General features: G+C 58.4%; 1 protein-coding gene and 1 long non-coding RNA gene across 5 annotated transcripts; one reads left to right on the forward strand and one right to left on the reverse strand.

Annotated features, from left to right (window-relative positions):
- Positions 1–749: 749 nt before the first annotated feature.
- On the reverse strand, positions 750–26,211 carry BCORL1 (BCL6 corepressor like 1). Of its 3 annotated transcripts, none has more exons than XM_064427295.1 (14): positions 26,077–26,211; positions 17,274–17,412; positions 14,911–15,001; positions 12,108–14,660; positions 11,645–11,819; positions 11,105–11,185; positions 10,503–10,949; positions 8,318–8,547; positions 8,012–8,242; positions 7,768–7,934; positions 7,498–7,643; positions 6,748–6,825; positions 3,250–3,403; positions 750–2,193 (listed from the first exon to the last, which is right to left on the reverse strand). In XM_064427295.1, the coding sequence occupies exons 2-14, from the start codon at positions 17,357–17,359 to the stop codon at positions 1,917–1,919; spliced, it is 4,716 nt and encodes a 1,571-aa protein (XP_064283365.1). In that variant the 5' UTR covers positions 17,360–17,412; positions 26,077–26,211; the 3' UTR covers positions 750–1,916. The 3 variants fall into 3 exon arrangements, with proteins under 3 accessions (XP_064283365.1, XP_064283366.1, XP_064283364.1); XM_064427296.1 differs by lacking the exon at positions 26,077–26,211 and adding an exon at positions 24,674–24,789 and having other exon boundaries at positions 8,012–8,218; XM_064427294.1 differs by lacking the exon at positions 26,077–26,211 and adding an exon at positions 24,674–24,789.
- Positions 2,414–7,606, forward strand: LOC135304675 (uncharacterized). 2 transcript variants are annotated; one of them, XR_010365953.1, is made up of 4 exons: positions 2,414–2,708; positions 3,766–4,019; positions 4,235–4,336; positions 5,934–7,606. It is a non-coding gene; the product is annotated as an uncharacterized LOC135304675 (long non-coding RNA). The 2 variants fall into 2 exon arrangements; XR_010365952.1 differs by having other exon boundaries at positions 2,416–2,708; positions 4,257–4,336; positions 5,934–7,603.

Consider the following 26,211-nt stretch of genomic DNA (forward strand, 5'->3'; position numbering starts at 1 on the left):
GCTGCGGGTGAGGCCTGTGCAGAGCAGGAGAGCCCCTGAGCTCCTCCAGGCAAGCAGAGCCCATGCCCTTGGCCTCCGCCAGGCTGCAGGTGCTCCAGATCCTCCGGATGAGATCCCTGGGCTGGTGCTGGTGGCCAGCCCTCAGCTGAACCCTGTCAGCTCCCTCCCACCTACCTGCTTCTAAGTGAACATTTCAGATCACTCATTTGGTAAGTTTTCCCTATGGCTGCACCTCCTTAGGTTCACAAGGAACCTTCCCAGTATGGGAGCACCTCTCCCCTCTCTTTTTAAGGCCTGCTTTGACTGCTCCTGTATCACTTTGGGGACTTCCTCTTGGTGTGTGGACAAAGCTTTCCACCTAGTCTTGTCATCATGGCATTCCTGCTGTCCTTCCTAAGGAAACAAATAAAAATACAGCACTGCCCTGAGCACCCTCTGCTCCCACTGAGGTGAGTAAAGCCAGCCAGGGACCAGCTGCCCCATGGATGGGCTGGGGGTACTGGGACCAGACAGGGCTACCCCGACATCTGTGTTTGGGTATCGCTGGGCTTGGCTGCACAGTTCCCAGCACCAGGGCCAGGCAGGAAGCTGGAAGGAGCAGTGAGTCTCCCTGTTTTTCCAGCTGTGCAGACACATGGGCCCTGCAGGTCCCACAGGCCACTTCCCCCCTCCCTTCCCTGAGCCACAGACTCAGGCTGACATGCACAGAAATCTGCCTGGACACGAAAAAAAAAGGCAGGAGCCAGGGAGCCTGATGCAGGTTTTTTCTGTACATCAGTGTTTTTGACACCACAGCCTGTTGCTGCATATAATAAAACAGAAATCAGAAAGAGCAACCAGAATACACACCCAAAGGCAAAAAAACCCTTGGCTTAAAGAAGGTGCTGCCAGGCCCTCGGGGGAAGGCTGGCAGCGGGGCTCCAAGGGGGAAAACGCCTGCCCTGGCTGGGAAGAAACACAACACAAAAAAACGAACCAACAAAAAAACTCACCCAAGGCTCCCACTGCGGAGCGGGGAGAGCCAGAAATCCCCCGATTGTCCCGACCTCAGTCCTGTTAGCACCTGTACAATAAAACTGTACCGGCCCCGAGGCAGAGCAGCCCGCCCCACCCGCTGCTGCACAGAAAGCTGCTCCCGGGACACCGGCGGGGAGCGGGCCAAGGGGCGGCTCCTGCCCGGGGGACAGGGCCTGGGGCGGGGCACAAGCTGCCGAAGCCGGGGACGCGCGGGGGGCCGCGGGCTGCGCCGGCCCGGGCGGCACCGCCGGGGACAGGGAGCAGCAGCACGAATGAGATGGAGGAGGAGCACGGGAGAGGATGGAGCAGCGGGGCTGGCTCCCGGCTGCGGCTGAGCGCTGGCAGCAGGAGCCAGCTCCAAAGCCAAGGGAAGGGGCTGTTCCCTGGCTTGTTGCCAGGGAGGGACGGGAACCCCTGGGCCTGGCTGGCCTCGGGGTACGCTGGAGAGGGGAGGGGGACTGCCTCATCCCACAGCCCGGAGCTCACCATCACAGTGATACAGACTCAGCAAAAACAAAGAAAACATTACAAATTAAATACTAATTAAATAAATACTATGGAAGACATTGGGAGGGGGAGGGCAAACGGAGAGGCGCAGTTCCGTAGGGTCCGGTGGGGAGGGGCGGCGGCTCCCACCCCTGGCTGAGCCCCGTGCAGGGGGTTCCATCACCCACCGGAGCTGGATGAGGCGGCGGCGGCGGCAGCGACCGCCACTGCTCGTGGGCGGGGGACCTTGGGAATGCCTTGGAGGCGAGGGTCCTCCCTCCCCAGCTGGAGGAGACCCTGAGGAGAGGAGGAGCGGCTGCTCAAAGACTCGGGTCCCTGCTGCTGGCGCTGAGAGAGCTGCTTCCCCTTGGTCCTTATTATTGCCTCGTGATGCCGGGAGTGGCCTGTCCCCGTCAGCTGCTCCAGGCCTGGTACTCCACCGCCGAGCCCAAGAGCTGCAGCAGCTCGGGCTCGTAGTGCACCAGCTCCACAGTCTCTGCCGTGCCCGGCGCCAGCTCGGGGCTTGCTGGCACCTCCTCCTGCGCCAGCACCTGGCTGAGGGACACCTGGCGCTGGAACTCTGCCCGGGGCAGCGTGGCCACCTCGAAGTGCGGGAAGCGGGCCTGGAATATGCGGGAGGACAGCTTCAGCCGCTTGAGCACATCAGAGAACAGGAACCAGTTGCAGGGCCTGCGAGGATGGCAAGAGCACGGTGGGTTAACAGGCGTGGAGGGGGCTGCATGCACGGTGCCTTCCCCCCTGCCTCCTGGCATGCTGGCCCTCCCCTCCAGCCCTGGCACCGTTCTCCATGTGCTGCTTCCCCTCAGGAGCCCACGGACTGGGGTTTGATCACAGCCTCACAGCTTTTTAAAACACTCACAGCCAGTCAGGGACACTGATGTGAAAGTCCTGCCTTCAACAAGGTCCTGGCAGCTTCCCTGCCAGGAATAAGCTACATGGTCAGGAAATGGAGCTTCTGGTGTGGTTTATTGCTGGAGGGCATGTTGTATGTGTCCCTCTGCATGGACAAACACTGGCAGGCACAGAAATTTGCTGCAGAGAAGAGTTGTGCTTTGGTTGCTACCTCTTCCAAGTCACCCTTCTGCCCCAGCAACAGCCACTGTGTCACAGGGGGTGCAGGTGGGAATGTTGTTCCAGTGCTGGCACTGATTTAGGCATGATAGAAAGGAAACAATCTCAGAGCCGTAAGTGTGAACTGCTGCTGAAGGAACATGGGGCTAGTAAACTAGCAGAATCACAGGGATGAGAGGGGAGCTTCCTGACAGGCACAGCACAGGGACACTCAGGGCAGCAGGATGTGCCTGGCCATGGAGGGTAGGGGGAAGCCTGATGAGCCTTCCCTACTCCCTGAGAACATTCCAGGCTGTGCCAAGCCAGGCACTGCTTCCCCAACTTCCCCAATGCCACAGCCACAACTTCCCTCTGCTGTCCACAGCAGCTGTGGCTGCCCTATCCCTGGAAGTGTCCAAGGCCAGCTTGGATGAAGCTTGGAGCACCCTGGTCTAATGGAAGGTGTCCCTGCCCATGGCAGGGGGGTGGAATGGGATGAGCTGTAAGGCCCTTCCCACCCCAAACCATTCTGGAATTCTGTGATGATTATATGAAAAAAAACACCTGAGATCCATGAGCAGCTATTAACCCCACTGGAATAACCAACGTGCTGCTGCCCATGCCAGGGCTGCAGCCACCCATGGTCCTGCTCAGTGCTCAGGGAAAGGCACTCACCCCCGGGAGACGGATACTTGGAGGTTGTAGCTGGGAAGCAGTGGCTTGTCTGAGAACTCAAACATGAAGTTATCTGCTTCTTGCTCCTCTTCCTCCTGGTCTGAGCTCCCTGGAGGGTTGAGCAGCAGGTCACAGCCGATGCTGTCCTTCCCCTCTGCAACAGGACAAAGGTTGGCATTGCTCAGTCACACACCAGCCCATGCTGGTACTCCCTGGCCACTGCCACAACCCCACAGGCACCTTCCCACAACATTCCCACAGCCATGTGAGGACTGCACCCCTCAGGCTCCCCTCCAGCCCCTCGTCCCAGACGAACATGGTGCAAGTGCTGGCTCTTCTGCATAGAGAGATTGCTCACTGGCCAGGTGAGATGGGGAGAACATCCTGAGTCATGGCAGGAAGCTCAGGTGTACTCTGGTCCCACCGGTGGGGCAGGGCACAGTCTGCACCATCAGCCACCCCACTGGTAGACCCCAGACTCTATCCAAAGTGACCTTGGCCCCTCTCCCATGCCAGCACAGACATCCTCAGCCTGGAAGAGCCTGGAACAGCGAGAAGGGAGGTGGATGTAGAGAGGCTTTGCCTGCACAGGCCCTACCAAGGAAGCCACAGCAAGCACTCTGCTCCTCAAGAGCTTCTCCACCCAGATCCCTCCCTCAGAACCTCTGGCAGGTGATCCAGGGCAGTCAGCACCCATCTCAGTGAGGACAGCAAGGCAGTGCCACGAGAGACTAATCCAACCAAGCAACAAGCATGAGGCGAAATTTAAGGTGGATATACAGAAGTTCTTCCCTGTGAGAGTGGTGAGGCCCTGGCACAGGGCTCAGAGAAGCTGTGGCTTCCCCATCCCTGTCCAAGGCCTGGTTGGATGGGGCTTGGAGCACCCTGGAATAGTGGAAGGTGTCCCTGTTCATGGTAGAAGAGTGGAATAAGATGGTCTTTAAGGTTCTTCCAACTCAAACCAATGCATGATTCTATGACTTAGAGAATTTGCCTGGGTGTTCCAGGAGGCATCTGAGCTCCGGCAGGATCTGTGTCCAGAGAGGATGGAGAACAGCAGGCTGGATCCAAAATAATTTAAAAACAGGTAATTTCCCTATTTACCAATATGAAAAGCTACTGTAGAAGAGAAGCTTGCTGCCTGGATTTTATTATGAAGAGGTATGAATAGTCTTAAGTTTGCAGAGTAGTGTTGTCCCACTGAGATAATACAGGAGACCTCCAAAAACTTCCAGATAAGAGAGTTTAGATTCTACAGAGAGCAGCGAGACCCAATGTGTCCCTAAGCAAATAAACCAATCATGCAAAAGTTCAACCCCACGCACAAGAGAAAAGGCTGAAAAAAAGAAAATCTTCTGGTGTGCTGCACAAGGAAGCTTCACACACCCAGCTGCTCACCCAGCACGAGTGGGATTCCAACTGAGGAAAACAGCAGATGACAGGGGACAGTGGCTCAGGCAGGGTCTTGGGAAAAACAGTTATTTCCTAGTGCTGCCAAGGGAAAAAAATTCCCTACGAAACAGGGTGCTGAAATCGTCCAAACTTGCTATAGAACAGGACAAAAATAAGTGACGTGATTATTGATCCAATGTTGCTGCTGGCAAAGCTCAGATGCCTTCACTGAAAAACCTCAGATATCCTGAGCAACTCAGAAAAAAAATAATTAAATGCATTTAATGTGGCAAAAATAGGGCTCACTGTCTGTCCTGAAAGCTCAGTCCTGTCCGTCTGCCCGTGCAAAGGCTGGGACGAGGACAGGAACATTCTGTACCACTGAGGGAGACAATCAGGCACAACAATGCCTGTCCCAAGTGGAGACAAACCCCGGACTGGGACTTTGTGTCTGGAGCTCCAGCAGCACCAAGCACAGGACACTGATGACTTTTCCACACCTCAGAGATCCCACACCCTGGCTTCCTTCATTATCCTTCTGCCCCCAGAGAGTTGCAGACCTCAAGGAAAATGTGGACAGCATTCCTGCCTCAAAGAATAGGAACAGCTCAAGCAGGGCTTGGGATTTCTCCTGTATCCTGAGGGACATACAGTGCTTCAGCTGGTGGAGCTAATGGAAAGGGAGATTTCAAAGGACTGATCCACGGAAGGAGGAGAGTTGTTTGCTGTCTGTGATGATTGAGAGCAGCTCCATTATTCCAGAGCAGAATGAGGTACTTCCCTGCCCCGGGCTGGGAAGTACTGTTCCAGGTGACCCAAGGTGACTGCTGAGGTACCTGAGATAGAAAGGGACATTGCAGGACACACAGTAAACAGGCTGTAAAGAAACCAGCCCATGTCTCAGGCTTGGGCATCCTGGTTTTTCTGCAGCTCTGGCAGTGTCCAGCAGCAGTGTCTGCACAGGTGACACGGGGCTGGCACCGCAGCTGCGGCTGCTGTAAACTGATCCCAGGAGGATGGGGAGGAGGGTCCCTTCCTGTGCCTGCTGGAAACAGACCTGGCAGGGTAAGGGATCACTTCTCAGCTGGGTTAGCTCCTGCCTTGTCAGGCAGCCTCCCAAAGGCAGCACTGGGAATGCCCCATGGATGGGGCAGCACGAAATCAGTGATGAATCAAAAGGGGAAGTATCTTTAAAAATATCACAAAGGACAGCCATTTTTCTTTGTAAAGGCAGCTTTGAGAGTGAGAAATTCTGTAGAAGGAGGCTGAGGTTTGAACTGTTCCCTTGGCAGGGCTGAGGTGCAGCAGCCTACAAACAGTGCTCTCAGGAGTGAAGAATTTCTCCTGTTCTGGAATGGAAAGACATCAGGGTCCTCCAAGGACAAGTCCTCTTCCAAGAACACTCTCCTGAATGTATCAGATTTGTTTTGGTTTCTAGAAGGATGTTGGAAGTTATGAAGGTGAACAACTACAATCAACAAGCAGCCTCTCAGCCAGCCAGTGTAAATGCTCCAAGTCCTTATGGAGGGCTCAGGAGCACTGAACTTGGAAGAGGCTGGAGGGACTCCAGTGTGCCACAGGCCCATGCCAGATCCAGAACACCTTCCATTGTAATCACAGTTTTGAAGAAGTGACAGTAAAGGCAGAAGTCAGCCCTTCACTGAGAAAAATGCCTGATGTTGTAAGAACAGGACCTCCCCTGGATGAACATCTCCCCTCCAAAGCAGGGGAGAGGGATGGGCAGCTCTGGGAACCTGGAAGTTCAAGACTTCTACACCTTGAAGGAATGAGTATGTCCTTTACCTTCCTTGGTGACCAGTTAGCAGGGGAGCAACAAGAACTGCTACAAGAATGACATGCTTGGGATAGACAACCTCAGGAATCAGCAGCAGCACCTGCAGCTCGGTCCCGCACCCGAAGAGATGCACATAGTCAGCTTCCCAAAGAAATCCCTCCATGGAGCAACTCCCAGCATGTATCACCACAGCAAGGTTTCTCCCCAAAGCATGAGTAGAGAGGGATGTGGCCAAACCCGAGGGAATGATGTGTTTTCCACAGCATCACCTCCTGCTCTGCTGCCACCGACCCAGCTCGCGCCGCACTCACCGAGCACGGAGCTGCTGTAGAAATCCCAGGCTGTCCGAGGGTCTCCGTCACTGCGGCCCTGCAGATCTGACAGGTAATCTAGACAGAGAAAAGCCAGATAGTTAATGGCTTGAAGCATCATCTTGCTGTACATAACCACAGATCTGGGGAGAGCTGCTTCACCCCTGCTGCTTTTCCCACTTGGGCATTATGGCAAAAGCTGTACCACAGCTGCAGGAAGGGTGTCGCTGCTCAGGAGTGGGCATCACCCCAGGCCCCCAACAGAAAATGGGAGCTGAAAAGGGAAAAAAACCACACAGTGTGAAGTGGCTTGTAAAAGAAAGATTTGTAGAACAGTCCTGAGCTCCAAACCACCATCCCCAAAACCTGTGTGAGGAGTTGACCCTAGAGGAGCTCACACAGCAGTGGGAAAAGAGTTTTTTTTCAACACTGGGGATTTTCTGTCTTGTCTCTGTCTGGGAGCCACCTCTGGCTGTCCCTTCCTTGCTGTTGTGGAGAAGCCACAACACTCATCTTGGCATGTGCACAAATCTCCTTGCACACTGAAAACTGAAAAGTGACTTTTATCTTATACAGGAAACACATACAATTTCTATAATTAAAGTTTGGGTTCTAAAAACACGCTTGTGTGACAGGACAGAACTAAAGACTAAGACATTTTCTGCTCAGGCCCTTTCACACCCAGATTTGGCCCTGTATGCTGCCAGAGGGGAAGGTCTGGAACACTGTGACCCCAGGCCTGGCACCTACCACAGAGGAAGCGCTTCATCACATCGCTGGTGGCCAACTTCACTGCTGTCTGCCCAGAGTATGTGGCCAGAGTGGGATCAGCACCATAGGAAAGGAGAAGCCACATGGTTTCTAGGTTGTCATTCGCTACTGCGTCATGGATAGGCCTGCAAGGGCAGAAAGGGACTGGGAGTTTGCTAAGGAAATGCTCTGGTTTGGGTTAAGATCAATTTAGTGATGGCCAAGCTGAAGAACCCACTCTGCTCCCTGCCCCACGCTGTGCTGACTCACCTGGTGCCGTCCTGGGCGCTGCAGTTGACGTTGGCGCCGTGCTGGAGCAGGATGTGCAGGATGTCAATCCAGCCGCGTGCGCAGGCCTCGTGCAGGGCCGTGTACCCTGCGTTGTCATGGTGGTTCACGTCACTGCTCTTCTTCTGCAGGCAGTACAGCACCACGTCCTGCACAGCAAGAGCACGGCTGTGACAACAGCCCGGGTGGGGCAGCAGGGGCACACACAGGAGAGCACAGGACTCACCTTGTAGCCCAGGCGAGCTGCTCGCTGCAGGAGCGTCTCCCCTGCGTTCTTGTTCACAATCAGCCGCCGAGCTCCGGGGGGAACATTCTGGGCTGGGGGCAGCTCAGGGGAACTCCCCGGGCTGGCCCGATGAGACTTACAAAGTGTCCACAAGTCCTGGGGCTTCTTCGGAGAGCACATTTTGGGCTGGTTGCAGCAGCCTTTCCCCTGGGAAAGAAAGGAATACAACTCCTTGGCACATGTGGCCATGACTCATGGGAGTCCCCTTCTCCCTTCACATGTTCCCCTCATCTGTTCAAGCCATACCTTCCCCTCGTCACAGATCCCTGCCAGGTGTTTGGTTTTACATTTGCGTTTTCCTGATGGTTTCTCTAGCTCTTCTTGGACAGGAGAGGTGTCGGAGTGCTCCAGGAAGAAGCCATTCCGAAAGTCTGTGTGTCCTTGAGATTTCCGGGGGGATGGGGATAGCCTGCTCCTCAGCTGCAGCTCTGTGCCTTTGCCCTTCCCAGACTCCTTCTGCTTCCGGTGCCTGCAATCTAAAGGAGAAATGTGAACAAGTGTGGAGCTTCTGTAGTTACCACACTGAAGGTCACCCAGACCTCTGCCACCAGGCAAGACAAACTGCCCGTCCCTGAGAGCTGCACAGAAATCAGAGAAGTTGTGGCTGCACCATCCCTGGAAGTGTCCAAGGCCAGGCTGGACAGGTTTGGAGCACCCTAGGATAGTGGAAGGTGTCCCTGCCCATGGCAGGGGTGGAACTGGATGAACTTTTTAAGGTCTCTTCCAACCCAAACCTTTCTGGGGTTCCATGATTCTAAATCCAGGCCCACGGCAGGAGCACTGTAGGAAGGAGAAGCAGAGGGAATGCACAGATTCTCCCGTCTGGGATGAACTCAGCACGTACATGAGACACCCAAGGAAAGATGGGAGCAGGATTCATTGGGATATGTCTTAGAGGGGCAGGACAAGCAGGAGCTGTCTGAGGAACACTCAGTGCTTGCTGCCTAAACACAACAGGCCTGCTTTGCCCTCTCACATCTTCCCCCGAAGTTAAGGAGCACATTTAAGTTTTCACTAACATGCATCCAGTTAAGAAGCAACAGGATTCCTCAAGGGAAATCCAGCCTTGTCTTCCCTGAATGGAGGAATCCTGCTCACCCAATCCTGCAGCATGAGACTTACAGGCACTCCATGAAATGAGTAAGAGATCAGTTAAAAAGAGACAGAGGAAAGGACTTTGCACTGCAGGAGAGAACTTCAGGGCACTACTGCCACTGGAGGTGGCTCCAGGCCACAACTTCTGAATCCAAACTACAGCAGGTCCAGCCTTTGAGGGAAGCTGGACAGACAGACAGAGGACAGACACATATGTTACCACTCATAACATATGTGGTAAAGCTGCTGGCAAACCCTCCTGAAAGCTCCTTCCAGGCTCCCATTCTGAACAGGAGGCATCCCAAGAGTGCCTGAGGTGCCAAAACACCAGGAAGCCAACTCGAAACTTTGTTCCTGGTCTGACAGAGGCTCCCAGACACCACAGGATAGTGTAACGCTGTGCTGGAGCAGATACCAGCTGCTGGGAGGATAGCAACCACCTCTGCTCCCCACAGCATCTCAGCAGCACCTGAGGAGTGTCAGTCTGAGCTCCAGTGTGGCAGAAGGCAACAGGGCCATGGCCACTTCATGCCCTCCAAGAGCACAGCGTGCAGAAGGCTGGCACAAGTGCTGCCCATGACAGCTTTCCCCCTGCTGTCACCTGTGTGAGTCTGGACTACGAGCCACAGCCAGGCACCAGCACACACCGAGCACAGCCTCGACTGCCCCTGCACAGGGAGAGGGGATGGCAGACTGCTGCCCTCAGGGATGTGCTCATCATGGATTTAGGTTTCACAGAGGGTCTGGCAGTGGCAGGGGAAGGTGCAGGAGCAGTGGCAGAGCAGAGGTGGACACAGACAGGCACAGTGTGTTCCTCCTCATGCCTACAAATCACAGAGAGGGATCCCCAATCACTGCACCCTTGCTAATTCTCTCACCCTTGTGCTTCCTGGTGCAAGTCTGCAAGTGACCCTCATAGAGCAAGACAAAGCCAAGAGCAGCCTAGTTGGATCAGGATGGCTCCACATCCCCCTGTGTTAGCACAGAAAGCACGGCTCCCAGGGACCCTGCTTGTCCAGAAATATTCCACTGTGCTACCTCACCCATTCTCATTTTCCCACGCTCTCTGTCTTAATCCAAGGGTAAGATCAGTGTCTAATTAGCCACATAAATTGCTGTTTACTGCTCCAGAATTTAGTGTAAATGTTTTTGAAAAAAGAGCTGGTCAATTGAAGCAGACCATGCTACAGCCACCAAGTCATTAAAACTGAGGGAGTTTCATCATTACCAAAAAATAATGAAAAGCAAATCCCCACAAAAATTCCACACATACCAAAACAAAAATTTCCCATGCTGGTCCCCAGTTTAGTACCCGAACCCCCTTCCCAGGTTGTACCTGCTTTGGATTTCCGCCTCCGGTGGGGATATCCCACTTGCTCCTCCTCCCGCTCAGTCAGGTATTCCCCTGTCTGGTATTTCCGACTTTTCTGCCGTCTCCTTTTCTTCCTTTTGATGTGGCCATCCTCCTCCTCCTCCTCCTCCTCATTAGGCTCCCACACCTGCCTGGGTGATTCTGCTCTCCAGGGCAGCTCCCGGGTCCTCCTCGTGTGATAGCTGCTCCTCTCAGACACAGACCTGTCCCTGTCCCTGCGGCTGTGGCAGCGGGATGTCCTGTGGGATTTGCGCAGCTTGCGATGTTTCAAGGATGTCTCCTCCTCCTCCTCCTCTTCCTCCTCCTCCTCCTCCTCCTCCTCTTCCTGATCCTCCTCCAGCAATGGTAAAATCTCCGGACCACTCACATCACACTCTCCCGTCACACCAGCAGAAGAGCCAGCAATGCTTCCTGCAAAAAAGTAGGATTTCTAGCTGACAAAAAAGCCAAGAGGATCCACAAGGCAAAGCCTCAAAGCAGGACAAAATGCATGGACAAGGCAACATGAAAAGGGAATGCTCATAGTCCAACCAGGACTGTCACCAGGAGCCTGGGCACCAACTCACCCGACTGACTGCGCGTCCGGCTGCTCAGCACCACCGGAATGAAATCCCGGAAATTGTTCTTGGGCTTCTTCTCCAAGTAACCTGTGAGGAAAACCAAGCCGTGAGAAAACAGATCATAGACCTGTGATGTGGGAAGGGCAATGCAGTGTCACCATAGCAGGGGCTGCTGTGATGGCCCAAGGCTTTAAACCAACAGAGGTTGGTTTAGATTGGACATAGGGAAGAACGTTTTGAAAATGAGGGTCCTAAAACACTGGCAACAGGTTCTCCAGAGAGGTGAGGGAATCTCTGGAAACATCTAAGGCCAGGCTCGACCAGGAGCAACTTGGTCTAGTGGAAGGTGCCTCTGCCCATGGCAGCAGGGTGGAAAAAGATGAGCTTTAAGGTTCCTCCCAAGCTCCTCCATTCTGGGAATCTGACCATGCTGCAGTTCTATTTTGGATCTCAACCCAGCTCCAGAGGCCATTTGGCTTCAGAGCAGCAGTTTGGCCCCTAGGGCAGCCTGATCCCACAGGAACCCACTGCCATTCCCAAGAGTACCTTCCTCGTGGCCATCTCCGCGGTGAGCCGGAGATGGGCACTCCGTCTTCGCCGGCCTCCTACGCTTGCGCTTGACCCCGAGGCTGTTGTGATCCGTGATGGCACCCGAGCCGCCTCGGCCTTCCCGGCCCTCCTGCTTGCCAAGCTCGTGTGGACTGTCGTGGTGTTTTTGCCACTGTGAAAGGAGGACATGGGCTGAAGCTGGAGCTTCCCCCTGAATGAGCTGGAGCAGCACAAAACTCTGTCTCCACTGATTGCACTGGCACCCTCCAGCTTTTTTGACAATCCAGATACATTTCTGCCCTGGACAACCTGCAGCACAGGTACATTCCCCCACAGCCAGGCAATGCCCAGGAGCACAGGTAGAAAGCCCTGCGCCCTCAACTGCCCCCCATGAGAGCTCCCTCCTGTCCCGCAGCCCCACCTTTGCCCTGACCCAGCAGTCCCAGCCCATCCCATGTACCTTCCGGCCATGCACGCTCCGGCTTCGCAACTTGCTTGGGGACTCCTCACTGTCCTGGCCTTGGCACTTCAGTCTCTTGTGGCTCTGCCTGGTGTCCCCATCATGCTGCCGTTTGGCCTTGCAGCGTGTGCCACCCTCCTGCTTGATTTGTCCCGTTCCTTTGAGCTTAGCCTCAGCAAAGGCCTGGGGAGCTGCCCCAGCATGCAGGCAGGTCACCGAGGGAAAGGACACATCACACTCCACTTGTTCCTTCTTGACCCTGCACAGATCCACCTGCTGCACACACGGGAGGAGCTCCGTGGCTGGTGGCTCCTGGGAGCCCTTGCAGCCCAGCTCCTTGCGCTGGCCATCTGTGGGCACCTCTGGCACCATCTGCAGGCCCTGCTGCCCAGCCGTTGTCAGGTCGTGTGACAAATACGCTGCTAACACTTGGTTTTTGGGTTTTGCATCTGGCTGTTTGAGGCCACAGCTCCCCTGGGGAGCCTCAGTCTGTGCGTTGCTCTCCTGACGGGAGTCAGCCTCCGGCTGAGTGCACTCCTGACTCTTCAGAGCATTGTCCAGCTTCCCCTTACCCCCTTTCCCATCCAAAGTGCTGGTATGGAAAGCTGGACCTGCCTCCGGTGGTGCTGGGTTGGTTGGCTCCTCGCAGGGCTTGGGCAAGGCCCGGCAGCTCTTGCTCTTGGCCACAGCATCTTGTTCACCCTCCGGCAGGCTCTGGGCGGCCGCGCTGGGCTCGGCAGGCTGCGTGCTCGGGAATGCCGGCAGCTTGCCTGCCCCGGCTGTCTTGCAGGGGCTGCTCTGGTTCAGGGGCAGCTGTCCTGCCGTGGAGATGCCGATGGAAAGCAGTGGGGTTTGATGGTATGGAGACCAGCCCAGAGGCAGAAGTTGAGGATTGGAAGGTTTTCCATTGACAGGGCATCGTGGGTACATGCTTCCCTGGACAGGATTCCAGGTGGCGATGTCCTTGGACTGACACAAAGGAGCTCCCGGAGCAACTCTACCATGAAGAAGTCTCCTGGCAGGATCCTGCTGTCCTTCCGTGCCAACCTGGTTGGCTTTCTTCCCACAGGGAATGCCGGCACTGCGGGGCTCGCCCTGGTCAATGATGGAGATGGGCTCCTGCTTGGGCAGGTGGCGTGGGTCCCTGCTGAGGCTCACGCCGACATCCTTGCTGAGCAGCAGCGAGGCTGGCACTGGGTTGGCGACACCAACATAAGTGCCAGGAATGGTGCTGATGAGTGTGGTGTTCTTCACCCAGGAGCCCTGCTCGCCGTTGCGCAGGAACTCAGGAAAGATGACCAAGGGTGGGGTGGTGCCGAGGCACGAGGTGACGCTGCTGCCCGTGGCCTGTGCCGCGCGCTGGGACTTGGAGAGGACGGTGGTGAGCAGCGCTTTGCCGCTGGTGTGCACCGGGGTGAGGATGGGCATGGGAGGGGTCTTGCGCTGGCTGGGTGGAGGCAGTTTCTGGCGGTTGGACTTGGAGGAGAGATCAAGAGGCATCTCACTGCACTCCGGGGATGAGACCATCTCACGCTCTAGCTGGGGAGGGGACTTCAGAGGAGACAGGGAAGTGGCAGCTCCCGGTGCATGTGGCTCAGGAGCTGCCGGGGCTCTGGCCTGCACAGCCGTGCCAGAGGAGGGAGCAGTGCTCCCACCTGGTGCTGGTGCTGCCGGCAGAGCCTGGCTGGAGGGCAGGGCCACACCGGTGCTGGACACGGGAGCGGTCTCAGCAGCAGCCTGGGCACTGCTTCCGCCCGAAGGTGGGGGGCAGCTGAGCTGATTCACCTCCACAGACACCACTTTGGCATCTGAAGCCAAGGGCCTGGTGACAGAGAAGGTGTAGGGGTAGGAACGCAGCTCTGGGGAAGCGATAATGCCTGGCAGGCAACGCTCGTGCAGGTAGGAAGGCAGGATGGGGAAGGTGAGTGTGGAGGAGACCCCCAGAGTGGCTGGGAGCGTGGCCACGCTGAGCGGCTGCCCGCAGCTGGGAGGGGGGATGTACACCAGTGACTGGCTTGGGCTCAGCACAGCCCCAGCCTGGAAGGACAGGGGCAGCTTTTGCATAGCAGGGGCCTGAGAGGGGGGAAAGCAAACCCTGTTCAATGTGAAGGTGGCGGGACTGGAGGCAGAGGTGTTGCAGCTGGACACAACCACAGACAACGTCCCTTCTGCCAGCATGCCTGGCCCTTGTGCTGCAGTGCTTGAGGGGGTTTTCTCATTCCCAGCAAGCTCATTCTCTGGAGCCACGGAGCAGGCTGGGGCAGCATCAGCCTGCTTGTCGCTGGGAGGATCTGCTGGTGTCCAGGCAGCATCAGCATCACTGCCCTCCTGCTCCACAGCTCTGGGGGTTGCTGGCTCCTGCCCTCTGCCACCCCCCTGACCTGCCAGAGGGCCCAGGGTGTCTTCTGTCACAGTCTTTCCCACACACTCCAGGTTTGGGTTGGGATTGGGTGGCTGCTCCTCCAGTTTGGGTCCAAGCTTTTCCTCCACCTTGCCATCAGCATCCAGCCCCTGGGCACTGCTGTCACCACCGCTGACTGCTGTGAGCTCCACCTGCAGCAGGAAGGGAGAAAGTGTTCCTGGGAGCTGTTCAAGTGGCACCCAGGGAAGCACAAAGGATCTGCCCAACCCGGACACAGAGGCAAAAGCAGGAAACAGCTCTGCCCAAAGGAGAGCACAGCTTTGCCTCACTGCATGTCTCTCAAAAAGGAGTCGATGAATCCATTAGGGAAAATGCTCCTGCCTGGACTATTCCATCAGGGAATGACCTTCTTGGACTCAGCTGTGCAAGCAAAGAACTCACCTCTGAAAGGCTACTGCTGACACAAAACTCTTGAGACCCCAAGTGCTGGGAGCTGCTCGTTTTTGACTCCTCATCAGAAATGGGGGCTCTCCTAGGTAAGAAGACACAGCATTATGAAACTCCAAAATACCCTCCCAGAATCCCACCCCTCCCTGTCCCTATGTGGGACAGTGGAGCAGCTGCACACCTTCCTTACCCACAGCCACCCAGCCTCATCATGGGCCAGCCCAACCTTCCCCAGTGTCACAGCCTGGTGCCACACACCTGTTCCTGTCCCCTTCATTTGCCATTCTGTCCCACCACACCTTTCCATCCTCCCCTGAGTCTCATCCTGCTTGTTTTTTCCCTAACAGGCACCTCCTCATTTCCATTCCTTCTGCTTCCTCCCTGTCCTGGGACCCCCAGCACAGCCTAGCAGCCAGAGGGAATCTCCCTCTGGTGCCAAAGCTCTGGGCTCTCTGGGCTCAGGAGGCCTGGACAGGAGCAGCAGGCGTCCACAGCCATCCCAATGTGCCATGTCTTGCTGGCCAGCATGTCTGGACCCTTCATCTCTGGAATGTGATTCCTGAGTGGAAAGCCTGGACAGGACAAGGACAAGGACTGTGACCTCTTTGGGACACTCCTTCCCCGATGGTATTCATTGGACAGCACTTCCCCCCGTTTTGCTTGGGACAAGCTGCTAGTACAAGCACAAAACAGATCGAGTTTGGATTCTGTTGATGACATAATTTCAGACGGATTTGCTTCCTGTGTCCTGAGCTTTCACAGCAGTCAGAGACAGAGCTGTGTGCACACGATTTGTCTTTGGACTCAGTACCCCCAGTGCTGGGGCCCTGTTACATTCCCCTAGCATCAGGACCTCATTCTGGGCTGCCTCAGCCCTAGCACTCTGCTTTGTACCCCCAGTGCCAGGCACGTTCTCTGTACCCCCTGCAGCAGGACGCTGCTCTGCTCCCGCAGCGCCAGGGACCCTGCTCCGTGTGCTCAGCCCCAGGACGCTGCTCTGTACCCGTACTGCCGGGACGCTGCTTGGGGCTGTTTCCGTGCCATCCCCACCGGCCTTCGGGTCAGTGACAGCCCGGCCGGTCCCGCAGGGGCTCCCCGGCCCGGCTGTCACAGGCGGCGGGGCGGGGATGGCGGCGGCGCTGAGCGGGACGAGCGGCCGGGGCGGAGCGGGGCCGGGGCCGGGCGCGAGGGGGAGCCCGAGCGCAGCCGCCCGCCCGCGGGCCCGCCCGGGCACGGCGCTCCCGGGGATTCAGGCGCTTCCCGGGGCGAAGCTCGCCCGCCGCTACCCGCAGAGCCGGCGGGACGCCCTGCCCGGCTCCCCTCGGCCGCCCCGGCGCAGCCCTGAGGGCGCTGCGTGGTCTCCGCCCGGCCCTGCCGCGGCTCCTCCCGGGGCACTGCGCGACGCCGCCCGCACGGACCGGGCCCAAGGAATGAGATGAGGATCGGGGACAGGAGAGCGCCCGGGCGCAGTCCCCCGGCCTGCCCAGACACCTCAAAATTTGACGCCTACTGTAAGCTGGGAGCAGCGCCGAGAGGCTCGGCGGGTATCGCCATTGCAGCCCTTATCTGCGGCACACAGGGCGCCCGGCGGTGCTGCGGGCGGCAGATCAGCTCTGCCCGAGCAAGACCTGGGGCTCATTCCTGCCCACCGCTGCTGCAGCGGCCTCGAGGGACGCCCGCCAAAACCCTCGGCACCCGCGGCCAGTAATGACAGCCACACACTGCCTCTGTGCACATAAAACTTCCCTGGCTTTGGCAAATGCACGGAACAGACGTGGTGGCCTTGAGGAAGCCACGAACTAGTCGGTTCTGAGAATAAGACCTCTAGCCATGGGAATAAACAGGCAATGCAAAGCAACAGAGCTTGGCTTGATCGATCCTACCTCCCAGCCACTAATCCTCCCTAATCTCCTGTTTGGTGGCAAGTCACAACCCTCCCATCTGATCATCTGGTTGGCACAAACCCTCCTGTGTCACCAAAAGCTTTTAGTTCAAGTTCTTTCCCTTCCTTGGCCATTGAGAGCAAAGGTCTAGTGAAGCCAATAACACATGCAGACAACTTGGCCTTGTCAGCATCAAAGCTGTGGAGGTAATGCAATCACACCTGGGCAACAGATCCTCTGCTGAGACCTCCAGCACACTCCTTGCAGGAGCAGGGGATGTGGGGACCCTCCTCCTGGAATGCCAACATATCCAATACATCCAACTCCTCCCTGTGGCTCATTTGCACTTCGGGCCATTTTAGACCCCAGTAAAAAGGGGTTGAGTCAGCACCAGCTCCCTTCCCACAGCCTCTCCAGATCCCTAAGTGTCTTTCTCGTGCCTCCTTTCCCCTGCCCGCCCCCCACGCACCTCACCTCTCCTCGTTGAGGCCACACATGCGAATCCGCTCTGTGCTGGTCCAGTTGTGCACCCCGCTGTAGAGAGGTGCTGTAGAGATCATGACAGCTGTTCCTCACCCTCCAGGACCTGCTGGGGCTGCAGGGACCACTCTGCCTGCAAAAGGGAAACAAAAGGTTGGGAACTCTCCTTGGGATGATCGATTCTACTACCTTTTGAGAAAACTTGTCCACAGCTTTGCTGCCAGGCAGATGGGGAACAATGCCCTGGGATGCCACAGGTCTGGAAGAGGACTAGGAGGAATTAGCAGTGCCTTGGACAGAATCCACCATCCACTCATCCTCTCATTAAACAGTGTTATTGCCACTGGCTACCACGAGAGTTTCACACAAGTGTCTTCACACACTCACACATCCTTTGAAACATTTCCCCCACTTTTCTTCTCCCTCCAGGAGAACGTCCAGCACCAGAAGATGCCAAGCAAAACTGTACAAACAAGGTGATGGTCTTTTACAGCACTGAAACTTCAAAGCTGCACAGGACTCTCCTAAAGCAGCCCATGGCAGGTCCTGGGGGCAAAGCCTCAAACAAGGAGGGTCTCTCCACAGCTGAGGACTCCTGGAAGCAGCAGAGGTTTGCCAGTGGTGCTGCCAAGGGTTTATCCCCTCCTTCTGTGAGGAAGGTGCTGGTTTTCTCTGGAATTATGGGTGGAAAACATGAGGGAATCCAGAGATTCAGGAGCATCCATGAAGCACTGTTGGCTGGGTGGAGCTTTTCAGGGGAGAGCATTGCAGCCAATCGTGCAGCGCTGGGTGTTGGAGCATTGAGAAGCTCTGCTGCTCCAGGGAAAAGGCAGAGGAAGAAGAGAGGATCTCCTGTGCTAACAAGTGGACTCAGCCAAACCAAGCAGGACTGACTGCAAAAGGGAGAGAGATGCTGTCAAGGAGGTTCAGGGAATTACTAAACCCTGAAGGTAAAGCAGGCACAGAACCACGGCAATTCTCTCAGTGCAGCGGTTGGAGTGGGAATTAGCTGGAAGCAGCACGTGATCCCCAATCTCTGCCAGTTGTCTTTTGCCTGACAAACTCCTGGCAACACCAGTTCTGCACGGGACAAGCAGCAGCTCGTGCCATGAAAGGAGCCACACAGGGACCTGCCGACCCGCAGCTCAAGGGACGAGCCACAGGGCTGAGCAGCTCCCCCGAGTGCTGCCGGCTGTCCTTGCTGCAGCCTGAACGTGCTGGTGGGGATCCTCCGAGGAGGAAAAAGGGGCCAGGCACACGGCAGAAATGGGGGCAAGGCAGCTGGTGTGCCAAAGAGAAACCGACGGACCCATCTGCACGTACGAGGGCACAAGTGCGCAAACAGTGTACGGAAATGAGAGGTCAGGGGAAGAGGGGAAACCTGCTAAAAACATACACTGTGAGACGGGAGAAATCCTCAGTAGCGATGGGGGAGAGGGGGAGACGGGCAGACGCCAAGGCACAGAGCAGGGTCATACCCAAAGAGACCGAGGTGGCTTGGAGCAGGAAGGGGAGGAGTCTTTCGATGCTTGGAGAGAAATGCAACATAAAGGAAATAGGGGAACAAACAATCTGCGGGGATTTCACCATCTTAGGCTAAACTGAAAGGAGGGGAGGAGGAACGTTCTGCCCCCAAGCACAGCAGCAGGACAGATGTTCCAGGAGGAATCAAAAGGGACCTTCTCTGCAACGGGAGAAGGGGATGCATGCAGCTGCACGACGTGGAGCTGGGGACAAGCAGAGATCAGATGTGACCCTGGAATAGGCTGGCAAGGGAGGAGTGATAACGGGGTGCTATGAGGAGCTGGAAGAAACAGCACGTTTGGAGTGCTCAAGTAAGAGCTGGTCAAAAGGGCCAGAACGACGGCCACAGGAGGAGAGCTGGGAGGACACAGTGACAGAGATCAACACTGTTTCGTGGATTCTTGGCCTCTATCCTCTACAGACGATGTGGGACACGTGCCAAAGACAGGCATTTCACAGGGAACGAAGAACAGAAAAGAAAAATAATCCAGATATGAACTCAGAGAAGGAATAAAACAGGGGGCAAGCACCAGACATGGGTTCAAACACAAACCAGTGGAGCAACAGCATTCTTAAAAAGGCAGACCAGGAAGTTTATTGGGAAATGCAGGGATGAGCAGCCTCCCGATGCAACACGGAACCACAGACAGCAACCGCAGCCTACCTGGGTCAGAACCCTCTTAGCCGAGTCGGCACAAGGAAAGCAAACAGATCTCCCATCTACACTGGTGCAGTTGGAAGCAACATTAAAGGGATGTAATTAAACTCATAGGAAACCCTTGGAGAACACAACTAGGGCATGGCTTCACATGCCTGTCTTCAAGCAGAAGAAGCTGTTGAGAAACTGCTGAAGCCCTTCTCTCCCCTCACCCCTTCAGTCATGTCACTGAAGCCCTGCAGTATCCCTGTAAACCTGACCAGGGAGTTGATCTCTGTTTAAAACACTTTTTTCTTTTGTTCTTTTTTTTTTTTCCCTAGCTGGACTGGTTTTAACCCATACCAGCTCCTAGATCAGCTTCACCAAGAGGGAGAGAGGGCAGAGCCTGGCACAGACTCTACTTAATCCACAACGTCTGCCAAAGGAAGTGTATACGAAACCACAGTCTTATTTTGATTTAGCTAAATAGGTGCTCAGCCAATTCTAATTAACGCCAAAGAAAACGAGTTTAGAATGAAGTAAGAACATCGAGGCATTCTGCGTGGGGAAGCTCATACGGTATTAAAGCTCCTTCACCTCCCGAAACAAAGCGTGCCCCAAGAACTGTGAGCAAGGAAGGTGCTGAACACGCTTGCCTCCAACAGCAAACCTCTGAGAGGTTTGCAATGAAACTACTATGGCGAATTAAAAGGGGATTTTGTTCATTAAGGCAATACATCTCATCATTTCGCAAAAGGAAATGATGCTACTCTGCAAACCTGCCTCTTCCAAACTCTAGGAAAAGCAAAGCAGATATTTTCTTTGCAGTGAAAGTGTGCTTTTGCTCAGGTTAGTGATGACTTGGCTACCCATGGAAGCTCCCTTGGATTAAGTCAAGAAATTACTCTTTTGAAATATTGCTGTACAGTGATGGAAACAAGTTTCCAGAGATTAAGTTCTTCAGGAATGGACATTTTTTAACCATTATCTATTGACAAGTCCTCCTTGCAATGAAAACCCAACAGCACCAAGACAACCATCATTTCAGGGCAGGCTGAGCAAAGGTTCCATGACAGGTTCCCCCAGCATTCACCTACCAGCTCCCACTGCTGACAAGAATTAAGCCCATGCCATCTCCACGCTGACCCCTGTTAAACCCTGTCTGTTCCCTGGCTCTTGGGGATCCCAACTTGAGCTCTCTGAAGTGAAGCTGCCTAATTGTTTCCCACAGCCCCTCACAGTCACACCTCCCACCTCAGCGTTTATGCAGCAAAGGGGTTGCAAAGTAGATTCTGAAGGCATCCCGCTGCAAGCCACCCTCTTCTCCCAGTGACAGCAATCCCTCAGCCTGATCAGGTCCCCGACCTCAGTTCCTCAAGTGCTTGCATTGGCAAACACGTAAAGCAACTTCTCAGGCTGGCACCAAACTGCCAGCCACGGATAGCCAAGGTTTTGCTTCTCACTGGGGAGTTTCGTGCTGTTGGTGTTTGCCCTCACAGATGTCACAACTATGTTGCCACCTGGTCTAACTCACTTTGATCAGATTACCCAGAGCCATGACCTCCTCCAGCATCCACCTTATGGCACCTGTAGTGGAGCCAGGCCTACCAGTGCGGGAAGGGGGCTTTTCCCTGCTCCTCCCACAGACAGCCTGTGCCAATCACTTCTCCACGGCGCAAACACATCCCTCTGTAGGGCCATGCTGCCTTGATCCCCCACAAAAGGCTTTCCGTGTATTTTCCTCTCTGTGCATTTCCAAGTACTACAACCACTTGGATTTCAATGTGCTTACCCTTCCTCTCTGCCATGCCAGCCTCAGCACATGAGCTACACACCAAGAGATGGACAGTGTCCCGCTGCACCCTGCCTAGGCAGGTGGGAGCTGACAGGTACTGAAACATCAGCAGCACAAGGATTCCCTCTGCCTGCTCTGGGCAGGCACATCATCCCCAACACAGGCGGGAGAGCACCAAGCAAAGACCCAACAGGAAGCAATGTACTCCACTGCTGGCAACGGGAGCTCAGACAATGGCACGAGTTCATCCAGGGAGAACATCAGCTTTGCCTTTCCTCCTGCCTGAGTGGCAGCCACAGCATGAGCTGACTCCAGGAATCCCAGTGTGGGTCACTTGGTGCAGCTCAGCTGCTCCAGAGCCTTTATGGACACACTGCCCAGTCAGTGGTGCCTCTGTCCATGCTGGCATTGAGGGGGCCAGTGACACAGAGGAAGGAAAACGACTTCCCAGCCCTAGGGTGTGGAACAGAGAAAGGCTACCACATCCCTCGGCAGCAGGAGCTGGGGAGGATGCTCTGGTTGCCCTCCCACAGCACCATGTGGCTCCTGTGGCCAGGGGACACTGCGGAAGGCCGGGAGCGATGCACTTTGACCCTGGAAACACACCCGCGGGAGGCACCTTTGAAACATTCATTCCCAGAGCAGCAAAACCTGTAGGGAAGGGGGTTTTATCCCTTGGATGGCTACAAAATATAAAATGAGGTCAGCTGCAGGAAAGCCGGGTGGGATTCAGTGCTCAGAGCACAGCTGGCCCCTCTGACAGGAGCAGGAGCAGCGGAATGAGGTGCAACGTGCCCTGCAGCTCTTCCCAGAGGGTCAGCTGGGCCAGAAGGGAACGGTCTGTAGAGACAGGCAGGTCTCCTTCCCGTGTCATAGTTTGTTCACTTTGGCAATTTGTCGTTGCCATTAGTAACACAGGCAAGGAATTCTGTGTGTTTTGATATGGGATGGTCTGGTGTCCATCGGAGGTGCAGGGGCCAGAGCGAGCACTGATGCCCCCAGCACCTCGGCTCTGAGCACCACTTTGGAAAAGCTGGTGGAGTAAACTGATGGCAAAAAATTAAAAATTATATCAAAAATTAAATCAAAAAACCTATGATGACCCTATCACAGGACTTACAGTGGGCACGATACGCAATGAGAGAAAAATTCAAACAAGAAAACTAAAAAAAAAAGAGAACAGACTATTTTGTGTTATATTATCACTCATGCAGAGGTCAGAAACTGTACGAGAATGGACCAGGAATGACAAGAGTGGCACAAAATCCAGCAAGGATGGGCCAGGCCACCTCTGGGGCTGTCTGGGCAGAGCGGTGCCCGGCAAGGGCAGCCCCGAGCCGGGTTTGGTCCCCGCTGCCTGCACAGCCGCCCCGGCCGCTGCAGAGCTGAGCCAGGCTTTGCCTACACGCATTTGCTTAAGCTGATTTAAAGACACAGTAACACCACACGTAATTATAGATCCTCGGCACGATGAATTGGAAATAAAAAAGAAAAAATCCATCCCTATTTCAGAAAAAAATAAAAGTTTGCTGCACACTGGGCAGTGCTGCAATAATTGGTCCCAGCTGCTGGACAACTGGTGTCACTAAACCCTGGCTTGTCTGCAACAACCAGGCTGCCCCTACCAAAGCCCACAAATTTTTAAGGACGGAAAAAGAGCTATTAAGGAAGGATAATATTCAAAAATGTCTCTGACAAGGTGCACAACATCCAAAACCCCAAAAGCAGAGTGCAGCCTCCTATACCTGGGAGCCAGACTGGTGCTCCAGAGCCCAGAGGTCCCAGGGGCAGCTCTGAAGGCCAAACCCCGCTGGAGCCTGGGCTCGGACAGCTGGAATGCACCTCCAGACCCAGGTGACAGCAATGCAGCCAGTGTCCTCAACTGGTGCCACAGAGCCTCCAGCCAGTGCTGGCACTGGGACCACCTAAACGCAAAGGGTGGCCACGGCAATGGAAGCAGCACAGTGGAAAGGGAAGGGAAGGAAGGCAAGAGAAGACAGGGAAGGGAAGGCTGCTACAGGCAGGGCCAAAAAGATGCAGAGGAGCTGCGAAGGGCACGGGATGCACTGGCCCTGCCCTAGCACTCATCCCCAGACTCCAGGGGATGAGGGTGCCAGAGAGCGGATGCTCTGTGACAGGAGAAACTCACTTCGTCTCTATTTTAGCCTGATGGACCTTCTCCCGGCGCTGCTCTGAACCGGCCTCACCCAGGCTGGGGTGAGGGGACCGATGTCGCTCGCCGAGGAGCCAGGACCCCTCCCGGTACCGGCACGCTACCGCGGGAGGGCTGGTTTCCTCCCCGGTGAGGGCGGCAGGAAGCGCCGCCTCCCTCGCCCGGTCCTGCCGCTGCCCGGCCATCACCGTGGGCACGGGCGGGGGACCGGCCGCCCCCGCTGCCCCGCCCCGGGCGTCGGGGGGCGTCGGCACGGAGCGGCACCGCCCCGGCCCCGGCCGCAGCCCGCCCCGGGTCCGGGTCCGCGGGGGTTCCGCGGCGAGCCCCCCGTCCGAGGCGCGGCACGTCCCGCTCCCGAGCCCCGCGAGGCCACGGCCCGGCCCACGGCCCCGCGCCGCCGCCGGGGCCCCGCGGGGCGGGCAGCCCGGGTCACGGCGGCCTCGCGGCCGCTCCGGGGGCTTCGCCCCGCACCCCGCAGCCCTGCCGGGGGCTAGGCCCTGCCGTGCTGCCCCGCGCCCGCTCCCGCACCCCCGGCTCAACAGTTGCCCCCGGGGCCGCTCCCCGGCGGAGCGTCCCGCAGCCCCGGCAGCCGCGGCCGGGCCCCCGCGCTGCCGCACCGGGGCAGCCCCGGACATGGAGGTGGCGGCGGCCGCGCTGCCCCCGGGGAGGGCTCTTCCGCCACCGCCCGGCACCCCGCCGGCCGGCACCCGCAGCCGAACCGGCCCCGGGCACCCGTGGCGGCCGGGGCGGGTTCGGGCCACGCCGCCAAACTCCACGAGCACCCGGCGCCGCCGTCCCACCGCCGCCCCGGGAGCGCCGCGCTGCGCGGCCGCCCCGCCCCGCCGCGGGACCCCCCGCACCGCCCCGGCAGCGGCAGGTGCCGCCGGTGCCGGAGCCGGAGCAGCCGTGCCGGGCAGGGCAGCGGCTTCGCCGCGCCGTCGCGGGGCGGGGAGCGGAGCCGCCGCCCGCTGCCCCCCGCCCGGCGCTGTCAGTGCCCGCTGCGCCCCCGCCGCTGTCCCGCCGCAGGACGTCGCCGGTCCCCCCAGCCCGCACACCCCCCCCGCGACGCCCCACCGCCGCCCCCGGGGATGTCCCGGGACCGTTTCCATGGAGATCCCGTCCGGACGGCCGGAGGGGGGGTCGGGCCACCCGCTCCCCTCCGCTTGCCCCCGTGTGCCGTGGGTGCGGGGCGGCGCGGGCCCGGGGTGCCCGGGCAGCGGGGGCCGGGGTCCAGCGTGGGGCGGCGAGGGGCGGTGGGTACGCACCTGCTTCCCGAGGCGGGCGGGCGGCAGGGGGCGGTGGGCCGGGGCGGGCCCCTGCCCCAGGCGGCGGGTCGGACCCCGGGCGCTGCGAGCGGCGGTTCGGCGGCAGCGGCGGCGGCGGAGGAGACACTGGCAGCGGCAGCCGGAGTGTGAGGGCGAGAGCGAGCCGCGGCCGCGCGGGCTGCCGGGAGCCGTAGTCCGTCCGCCGGGGCCGGGAGCCGCCGAGCCGCCGCGCGGACTGCGGGTCCCGGCGTGCCGCGCGCCCCGGCCCGCGCGGGGGGGCCGGTCCGGAGAGGGAACGGGCGGGCGCGGGGAGGGAACGAGGGAGGGAGCGCGGGGAGGGAGGGAGGGGGCTCCGCGCCCGGCGCGGCCCCGGGAGGGGCGGGGGTCGGGAGGCCGCCGCGCCCGGGGTTCGGCACGGCACGGAGCGGAGTGGCTCGGCGCGGGGAGAGCCCAACGCACACACGCCCCGCAAACACACACGCCCGCCCGACCCCGCGCCGGGGCACCGGCTCCCGCACCGGGGAGCGACGCTCGCTCCGCACCGGGGGGAGGAGAAGGATGGAGGAGGCGGCGGCAGCGGGGGCGGGCGCTCGCTCCACGCCCGGGCAGCGCCGGGCGCCCGACAGCGGGCAGAGCCGGACGGGCAGCGCGCGGCGAGCGCGGCGCACGCAGCCCCGTTGCCCGCAGTCCCGATGTCCCCAGCCCTAGAGTCCTCAGCCCCGGTACCCGACGCCCCGCTGCCCCCCGCCCCGTTGCCCTCCGCCCGGTACCCCCCGCCCGGTGCCCACCGCCGGGCGCGGCCGTGGGAGGGTGGGTGTCTCCGCGCGCAGCGAGGCCGGCCGGTTGAGAGAACGCGGACCCGCCTGCCCAGCCCAGGTGGGCGTGTGGCCCCCACCCCGGCGACGCTGCCGCTGGGTGACCCGCCCGGGCCCGCTCCCCCCTCCGGCTCGTTACCCCGCGGGGCGCGCAGCGCTGCGGGGCGGGGGTCGAGGCGCCTCCCCCGCGCCATGCGGGACTTCGAGCGGCACGGTGCGGCGGCCGCAAGTTTGTCACCGGTCCCCGCCCGCGGCACTGGGGCCCGCAGGCCCGGAGGCCGCCGCACCCCCCGCGGTGCCCGGCCAGGCCCGCTCCGCACCGTCCCGCACCGCCCCGGCGCTGACAGCCTCGCCCGGCCCGGGGCCGCGCCGCCCCCGGCACTCGCACGGGCCTCGGAGACCGGCGGCCTCGCAGCGCCCTGGCGCGGCCCCGCCGTGCGGGCACCGGCTGCCCGGCCCGGCCCGGCCCTGCCCGGCCACGCCGCCCCGGGCTGTGCCGGGCCCCGCGCAGCACCGCCCCGTGCCCGCTTCTCTCCCGCGGCCCCTCGCCCTGGCCCCGCCGCCCCCCTCCGCCCGGCCCCCGAGTACCGGCAGCTGGGGGGGCCGCGGGGGTCCCTGCTCCTGCACGACCCGGAGGGGAGGGCGGGACTCGCCCCCCCCGGCCCGCGGCGCGAGGGCTGCACGGGGACGGACAGGAGCGGCTGGTCCCGGGACGGGGCCGCG

The sequence above is a fragment of the Passer domesticus genome, chromosome 7 (genome assembly GCF_036417665.1).
Source record: "Passer domesticus isolate bPasDom1 chromosome 7, bPasDom1.hap1, whole genome shotgun sequence".
NCBI lineage: Eukaryota > Metazoa > Chordata > Aves > Passeriformes > Passeridae > Passer > Passer domesticus.